Source organism: Stylophora pistillata, chromosome 12 (genome assembly GCF_964205215.1).
Source record: "Stylophora pistillata chromosome 12, jaStyPist1.2, whole genome shotgun sequence".
Classification (NCBI taxonomy): domain Eukaryota; kingdom Metazoa; phylum Cnidaria; class Anthozoa; order Scleractinia; family Pocilloporidae; genus Stylophora; species Stylophora pistillata.
The window spans coordinates 3,378,324-3,387,387 of NC_142530.1; the positions used below are offsets into that span (position 1 = coordinate 3,378,324).

Consider the following 9,064-nt stretch of genomic DNA (forward strand, 5'->3'; position numbering starts at 1 on the left):
TGTCACTGATTTGTAATGGTAACTAATCACACCAGTGATTGACAAAGCGGGCTGGAACCCGATTTGTTAATTATAATTATGATTTTTATAAGTATTGTGTCTTGCAATAAGTTGTGATAAATGGTAATAATAGGACGACTCAAAAGCGTTTTCCAGGAAATATCTCCAACAAGCTTCAACAAGTGGGTACTTTTGGGTGACGATACGCTCGAAAGGCTAGGTTACAAAGTTTGGAAGAAAAACAATATGGCGGATGAAAACATGTCAGTTGCGATTTCTTGTTACGTTTGAAATTCATCGATGTGCAGATATGACGCTTACGATGGTTTGAGGAGATGGCAGGTATTACTGGAAGGGAGAATGTGTTGTCTTAATTCGATGAATTGAGGGTTCTTAATCATATAACGAGTCTGACACTAAGAAGGGAAAGAAGCGGAGTAAATTTAAAAAAAATTTGTTGACACCATGCCAAATGTCTGCTCTTCCAGGGAACAGCCAGAACATATCTGTTTCTTTAATTGCGAGACGAAATTTACTGAATAAACAAGATAGATCTGCGGATGATACGTAAGTAAATTTCAATCACGTTTTGAATATTCGCTTGAGATCGAGATGTAGGGGTTAAGTGTCGCATGTCAGCTTAATGTGAAGTAAAGTTTACTAAAAGGGCGAATTTCATATAGCTTGCAAGCTCCAAGTTTGAAAGCGTGTATATGATCGAGACTTTTTAATAGAAATTGTCACAATGCATCCTTTTGTTTTCTGCCTCGTTCTTCAAAGCATGTCCACAAGGTGGACCTCAATGGCCCTGTATTCTGTAGTTGCTCCGAAATTGTTTCCTTTTATTTTAATTTCAATGTTTTGGCTGGTTAGAAAAACAATTGACAAGCAATTACCCAATGATGTGTAACCGGGATTAACTTACGAAGAACCCAAGCTTTTCCAAGCTATTCCGGCCCTGCACTCAGGTTTCCTGTCTCCAAAATTCTACGGCTGGCAGGTAGTAGCAGTCTTGGTAAATGTCAAGATGTTTATGTTAAATTGTGTTTCACAACACAGGGCTGCTGAATTACTGGAGTTAAGTCATGTCCGCCTCGATCGTGAGAAGATAAGTGAAATTGACAACTTGGATTGCCTTGGGCCAGTCACAAATTTATATTTACAGAAAGTGGGTCAGAGTTTATTACATGAGCTTAAGTGCAGCGTCATATCCTAGCCTAACCCAGTTTAGTCTAGTGTAGCCTGGACTAACCCAGCTTTAATATAGTCTAATGTATCCTGTGTAATCCAGACTAGCCTAGTCTAACTAAGCCTGGCCTAGTCTAACATTAATCCAGCCTAACCTAGTCTAACCAAGCCTAGCCTAGTCTAATCCAGCCTTGTCTATTCCAGTCCAATGTATTGGTTGCTATAATTATAAGATGAATTAACAATAATCAAGTCCATGTACCAGTATTAAAGTATTAATGATCTTTATTGTCATATTTCTCTATTACAGAATGAAATCAATAGAATAGAAAATCTTGAGGTTCTTCCAAAGTTGAGGTGGGTCCATGAGATGATAATTTTGTTAATATTAACTAAATGATGCAGTTACAATACTTATTAAGTTAATCTCAGACATTTTCTCGTGTCATAATGGTTATAGTCTAAATATGAACCAGATAGAAGTCTTCCTTTTGTATTATTTGCAGTGTTGACAGATTTAATTCATAACCATAGGATATTTTGTAACCCTCAATAGATTCTTGACGTTGGCTGAAAACAATATAAGCAAACTGGAAAATCTGAAAACACTCGCGAACTTAAAGTTCCTGGATCTCTCAGACAATAACATTGAGAATTTTGACGCAGGTTTGATTGATGCTTTAATATTCTTTTGAGACAAATGAGTTTTGAATTTTTACTTAAAAATAATGTTTACTAAAAGTATTTTTTATTTTTTTTTTGTTGTTTTCCTCTTTACAGAAGATTTGCCATCAGGTCTAGTGATATTACTTTTAAAAGGAAATCCCTGCACTCAAAATGTAGAATACAAGTGAGTTATCTCAAAGGTCATCTTCAGAGTTGTGACTATATATGTTAGCCAATAAAATGTGAAGTGTTGTAATAATACTTCATTAGTAATGTAATGCAGAAAAAAAGCCGACAGGTGAGCATGTGAACAAGTGAATTTTTTTATGCATCACAACAGGAGAATGAAAAATTGCTCATTCCAGCACTTTTCATGGTATGATGTTTTTATTTCATGCTTATTGAGATTTTTTCATACTAATGGACCCATTTCAGTCAAAGATTGGAAGTGAAGACTGTGAAAATACATTGTTTACAAGTCCAATCAGAGACATGAATGATAGTAATTCACAGTATAATTCTCAGTATGTATAAATAAAGTAAAGGCTGATAGTTTCTGAAGAAACTGTTTGAGGCTGCGTCGGTGGGAGTAACGAAATAATTTGAATATATCAACAAAGTTGAAATGGTAAATTGGCCACTGTTACGATTATAAAAGCTTACTGTTCGGGCTAACGCTCGAAACGTCAGCTTTTATAATCGTAACGGTGGCCAATTTACCATTTCAACTTTGTTGATAGATTCAAATTAAAATAAAGTAAATGTGTTTTGCACCTTTTTTCAATTCAGGAAGAAATTACTCACAGCCCTTCCCTCACTGAAGCAGCTTGATGGCAATGAGATAACAAGACAGGACAGAGTGGAAGCTGGATGTGAGGCGTAAGTACTCTTCATGTTGTACTGGGTTTGGTGAGTTCCAAAGAAAAGAAGCAAAGCATGAATGTACATCTCCAACAATAATAATAATAATAATAATAATAATAATAATAATAATTAAAAAAATTTTACTTATAATAATAATAATAATAATGATAATAATAACACCTTTATTTAGACACGATAATGTTTAAAGCTGAACAGCTTGTGGGGTCGTGTGTAAATCTAAATAACTCTAAATTAAATAAATTCAAATGATGATGGTTTTTGAGGAGAGGGGAAAACCGGAGTACCTGGAGAAAAACCTCTTGGAGCAGAGTAGAGAACCAACAAACTCAATCCACTTATGATGCCGGGTCCAGGAATCGAACCCGGGACACATTGGTGGAAGGGGAGCGCTCTCACCACTACGCCAACCCTGCTCACCAGGTATCATGTGATACCTGCTATGCAATATGTTGCAATGACCCTATTCTACAACAAGCCACTCCATCAAGGCTCCAAGCACAGCTGTTGTCAAAGTTGCCATTTGGTGACCAAAAATCATACAATGATTGCCATGATTAAAATTCTGGTCACAAAAAAAGACACTGGATACAATAAAACCCCTGCCCACAATAAAACCCCTGCCCATGCTCTGCTTGCCTTTGAAGCAAGCAGTGGATTTGGAGTCTCAAGGATCGTGTCAAAGCTTAACCCTTTGATCCTAAGAGTGATTAGTGTCTAATTTCTCCTTACAATATCACCCCTGAATCAAACATTAAGGTCAGGAGAATAAAGGAAATGATCACTTATGGTTTAAACTCTTGATTGTTAAAGAAGTTCTCCTTATCAGCACCTTAGGAAATGTGTATTTATTTACTTTTATTTAATATTTATAAGCAATATTTATACACTCAGGCAGGTCCAATTCAGCTAAGGCTGGTTTAAATGGAGGCCTGTGTACTAAATAATTTACTTAGAAATACTTAACAAATTATATATAACTGAAATAATTGATAGGTAATTAAGTGAATGAATAACTAGATGAAAAATGACTTAGAAACTAATGATATAAATCAACTATATAAGTCATAAGCTACTGGATTTGGGGGTGCAAAATGCAGTTTAAGACCCTTCTTAAATTTTGAAAGAGAAGTTTCCATCCTAAGCTTGTAGGGTAAATTATTCCACACTTTAGCCCTGTTGTAGCAAAAAGAACTTTGGTAGTGAGTGGTCTTTGCTTGAAAACAAATGTGTAGAAAACATTATAGAGAATAAGCATACCAGTATTGATGTTCTGGTGTAAAGGGTTTATGCTTGGGAATTCAAGGAGAACTTTAGAGGAAAATCCTTACAAAAGGAGACCACAGAGCACTAGTTTTATTTGATTCATGAAGATGTTATCTCACTTTGACTTCAGACCATAAAAACTAAGCTATGAAACATTTCAATTGGTCAATGTGACTGCTGCTCTTGATTTGCATTGAAAATTGTCTTTGAATTGCTACATAGGGAAAGTGATTCTGATGAAGACAGTGATGAACTAGAAGAAAATGGCGAATCAGACCTTGACAGAGAAAAAGAAAAACAAGGTAATTAAAAGTCACTTAACACTTAACTCTCATGAGTGACCAAAACAAAAGCAAATCAGCAAATCAGCAAATAAGCACATGTCATCTTGTTGTAATTCTAACTTGTATCCAGACTCTTTAAAAAGTTGTTTAGTTTACCATCAAAGATTGGAACAGAAATCTATCCTAATATATAAAACATTACAATCATGGTATGACACCTGATTATCTGAGATCAAGATTTGTATATCGCGACAGTGTAAGTACTTATCGTTTAAGGAATACTGAAGACAAATTAGTTCTTCCACCACCTCTGGAAGAAGTCTCTGGGTCTGGTACAGCGGAGCTCAATTGTGGAACAACTTACCTCTAGACCTAAGACAAGCATCTTCGCTGACTGATTTCAAATCTAAATTAAATCACCACAGTTTAAAGTAAGATCTTAAAGTAAGATCTTAATTCTAAGTAAATTTTAGACACAGCCTCCATGAAAAGCTGAATTTTTTCTTTCTTTTATTTAAATTGTTATTATGAAATTATTATTGTAGTTAGATAGGTAGGTTTCTAGTATAGAATTAACTAAATCAACTGATGGAAAAACCGTGTATAAATAAAGTTATCCTATCCTATCCTATCCTTAAAAAGGTTTCTCAGAGCATTGATGTATCTTTAATGATGAGTGTTGAGTGTATTGTTTTTGGTGTTTCTTTTAGGTTCTCTCCATCAGCACTGTAATGATATACTGGTACGAGCCAAGATAAGAACAGTGAAGGTACATTTTGCTACTTCTTAATTCATTCACACCCAGATGAAAAAGGAGAGGTGGCAGTGAACTGGGCTTGCAGTGATTTGGGGGGTACAAATCTCACACAAATTGTACCACGTTTTGTGAAGACCTGTTCTTCTTTTGAGCCTGCATCATTAGTAGTTCATGTTTCGGTGGTCTGTCACACAACATAGGGCTTCAGGACACTGACTTACCTCAAGACTGCAAGGCAAGTTCTGGCTTACTTGTATGTGCTTCTGGTTTTGATTACAATTTTCACATATTTGGCATTCTCTGGGTCATTTGGGTCTGCCCCTCTCCTAGCTTCAATTCTTTGGTTTTGAAATTGTGGGTTGCAAATTTAGAGGTGAAGGATCATGTTGTAAATGGCAAAATGACACAAGTTTAAAACCCCTAGAATGAACAGAGTGCTATTGGTGTATTTTTGCAGGAAGCAAAAGAGCACGGGAAGAGAATGGAAGAACTGGCCTCCCTCAGAGATCTGCAGTTACAGAGAACATCAAGCAGAGTTTCCTCCAGGCCCTAACTTAAAATGTTTAATGTTTGAGTCACAAAGAATCTGTGCCAACCATTCACCAAGAGTTGTAGAAGCTGTTGCTTTAAATGTTCAGACTTTTTCTGTGAACCCAAAAAACTTGGATCTCTTTACTTCCATCATTCTGTACTTACCAAAAGTGTGGACTGAATCAGAGGGTTGTGTCACAGCCTCTTGAAGTGGTGAAAAAGGAAAAAAGATACAGAGGATTGCTCTTTGAAAATAGACAAAGTAAGTAGACAAGTACCACCAGAGGCACTTGTCCAAGAAAAGGGTTCGCACTTTGTGATTGTATTGGTGGAGAAAGTCCTGAAAAAAACCTTATGTCGTTAAGAACTTGTCTGCCATTTTGGCATTGAGAGAGAGGAAGTCAAAATTAAAGACATCATCAATTTTTGACTCTGATAATTGCTTAAAATTTGCTCACTTTATTAACATGTCAGTCACTGTAACCTGTCCCACATCCAGTTAGTAAAATGGAGCAAAGTAGTAAACAGGGCAATAGCATCGGAAAGAGCATAATAAGGAGGAAAGTTTGGGTGGCACTGGATAAAGAACATTTGCTAAGCTACCCAACCCAAGTCTCCCTGATACTGTTGTGCCTGAAACAGGCTGGTGTCATTATAAACAATCTACTTACTGACTACTCTTACCCAGATAGACAAGTTGCAATTGATTCTTTCCTCAGATTTTAAGCCATTTACTGTGTGCTCTAAAAAATGATTTTAGGCTAACAGTAAGTTGAGAGAATTAAAATTTATTTGGTCCTGTGCTTTCACACAAGTGTCTCTTTTTTTCTCTCAAGTGACATTGCACATTTTATTACACCTCCAAAAATGGTATTGAACATTTAACATTGTATAATTTTCATAATAAGATTGAAACTTAGATGCAGACACAACCAGTGACTCCATAATGAGATTCACTTACAACATAATTTTTGTGCTCAAGCATTTTGGCTGTATACATGTTCAAGAAGGAATTCTTTCTTGTCCATTACAATATATTTTTTTTACTGTTAATTGAAGCAGAGTACAAAACCTACATTTCATCTACACAAGTGAATTGTTCCTACTTGGAGCAGATTTTAGGTTCTATCACAACATCAACAACATTCCTATTTCCAGCCTCGATAATCGATGAGGTTGAAGGACTATTAAGCACTAGAAAACGTTTGCTCAATGTACGAGATCCTATGACAAGTATGTCCTTAAATGTGGATCAATCTTTTGATCTATAATTATGTCCTCCTAGAATTAATATTTAACTAAAGATACAGTCTTATCATTTGGTAGGAGGGGGTGGGGCTGGTGGTACTCCTCCTGATGAGGGAGTAGCCTTGGGTTTTGCCGCACTTGGATTTCCAGAAGACTTTGCACCACCTGAAAACAGGAACGACATGGTTGCACACACTTTCTACACATTCCTAAAGCACTGATTTGTAGATTGTATCAGTCAAGATGTGGTAATTTTTACTTTTCAGTGAATGAGCACAAAAACATGTTAAGTAATTAGACTGTAAATCAAATTGTTACCTCTCATTGGAAAACTAAAACAAAAAAAGGATAGTTTGCACTTGAGCTAGGTGGCCCATAAAATAAAAACTAAATGGCAATTTAGCTATTGACATTCCACTTGGAGGCTCTTCTTGTCCACTGTTTCTTGTTCAAACTTGAATGTGAAATGTTGGTTTTTGTGGAGGTATGAAAAACCAGAGAAGCCAAAGAAAAACATTCATGAAGGTTTTCCTGGTTTCCATTAAAAGAAGCAACTAGGAGTATTAATACCAAACCCAACTCCTCCCCCCTGGGGTGGAATGCCTGTCCACCACAAGGTTTACCCTTCAGTATTTTTGGGCTTCCCTGACAATTAGCAAGTAACTACTTACGCCCCTGGGTGGAGAGAGGCACTGTGAAGTGTTTTCACTGAGAACACCACAAATCAGCCATGTTCAGTAACAAGATCTGTACTTTTTGGCAAACTTTCTCTTCTCCTTTTTCAACTTATTACATCATCAAAATAGAACTTACCACCTTTCTGCTGATTTTTTTTACTTGGATATGTTTTTGTTGATTCTACATACGGCTCTGGAGGTGGAAGTTCCCCACCAAATGAAAACCTTGATTCAAATTCCCCTGAGGAAGAAAACAAAACAAACCAAAAGCAAAGAGTATAAATTTGAAGAGTGTCCATGTGAAGTTGAAGTTGAAAGAACTTTTAGTTGTTTACTTACAGGACCTATTAGGGCGCTGATAACAGAATTAGGAAAAAAAGGGAAAAACTGACTTCTAGTTACAAAAAAGAAAATGTATCGAGAACTGTCGCTTTGTTTTCAGCAGACGGTCTTTTTTCCAAATCCCACGCATCATTTCTTCATTTTTTCCTGTCTTTCTCTTTTATAAAAAAACCTTTCAAGAATGAGCTAAGAATACAAAACTCTTTCTATTTTCTCTAACTGACGAACTTGGTTCTGCAAAAGCAACAACAATAATGGGTAGACAAGCGCTGTGAGAGTTGGATTGGTTGCTGGAGTGAGCTACATCCGAGAAAGACAAATAACAAGAACAATTCTTTAAATGGACGGCATCTTTTGACCATGAAGGTATTTTCAAAAGGAAAGTACTCAAAACCACAGCTCGTAAATCAGACTTCAAGTAACCACTGGTCTGAGTTTAAAAGTTCATCTTGTGTAAATATTACAATGAGTTAAGCAGCACTGCATCACTTTCTCACATAACAGGCGAAGTATTTTTCACATTAGCGGAGCTGAAAAAAAGAATCGTTTGGCTCAGAAGTTAAGAGAAACAGAAGTTTTGGTACAAACCTTTGTCCATCTAAAAACTTCAGTTGGTCAGGACATAACACTACACCCGATCAATTAAAACTTTGTTTCCTGTCATCCACCTGTATTGCAGGGTTCCAAAAAAACCGGCCTTTGTCTTTCAGTCTGGTGCTGGCATTACCACTTACTCAAGTTTATCAGACAACTTCAAAAACGATAAGATTTTCATGCTGAATGTTCCGCTGTTTTTCGCTGATCTGCTTTGCTTAGTCATTCAAGTACAGTTTAATGGAGCCGATGACGCCATAACTTTGGCGCCATTTGGCAAAACTTGACAGCCAATGAACATCATGGGATTCAACAGGTGAACCGCGGTTTGGACGCGTTTCAAAATTACTTTCAAAGAATTTGAGGATAAAACGCCTTATCTGTAACTGTAAGGACAGTAGTAAACAACTCGGAAACTAGTGTATCTCGTTTTTTGACGACAAAGTCGAGATTCCAAACCTTAGTTTTCTCATCTTTCTATACGGCTTTTCAAATGACCCGCAAAAATCAAAATAACTTAAATGAGCATCAGAGAAGAACCTGAAGCTTGAAATCCCAAACAAGATGGGACAAATACCCCTTTTTTAGATGATTGTCTTATTTTAGAGCTCAGTGAGGCATCACATTAA

At 36.5% G+C, this 9,064-nt stretch overlaps 1 protein-coding gene and 1 long non-coding RNA gene across 2 annotated transcripts; one reads left to right on the plus strand and one right to left on the minus strand.

Annotated features, from left to right (window-relative positions):
* Nucleotides 1-205: 205 nt before the first annotated feature.
* LOC111323519 (leucine-rich repeat-containing protein 46) lies at nucleotides 206-6,388 on the plus strand. Its single transcript, XM_022926896.2, has 10 exons — nucleotides 206-342; nucleotides 489-567; nucleotides 1,060-1,168; nucleotides 1,499-1,545; nucleotides 1,745-1,854; nucleotides 1,969-2,038; nucleotides 2,644-2,733; nucleotides 4,225-4,304; nucleotides 4,997-5,055; nucleotides 5,501-6,388. Exons 1-10 carry the CDS (start codon nucleotides 336-338, stop codon nucleotides 5,594-5,596), a joined length of 747 nt encoding a protein of 248 aa, XP_022782631.1. The 5' UTR covers nucleotides 206-335; the 3' UTR covers nucleotides 5,597-6,388.
* LOC148718422 (uncharacterized) lies at nucleotides 6,343-8,693 on the minus strand. Its single transcript, XR_015994110.1, has 3 exons — nucleotides 8,430-8,693; nucleotides 7,636-7,740; nucleotides 6,343-6,987 (listed from the first exon to the last, which is right to left on the minus strand). It is a non-coding gene; the product is annotated as an uncharacterized LOC148718422 (long non-coding RNA).
* Nucleotides 8,694-9,064: the final 371 nt, after the last annotated feature.

Coding starts and splice junctions, on each gene's coding strand:
- LOC111323519 (XM_022926896.2), top strand. Junction 1,546..1,744: donor GAGGTTCTTCCAAAGTTGAG/GTGGGTCCATGA, acceptor AACCCTCAATAG/ATTCTTGACGTTGGCTGAAA. Junction 2,734..4,224: donor GTGGAAGCTGGATGTGAGGC/GTAAGTACTCTT, acceptor ATTGCTACATAG/GGAAAGTGATTCTGATGAAG.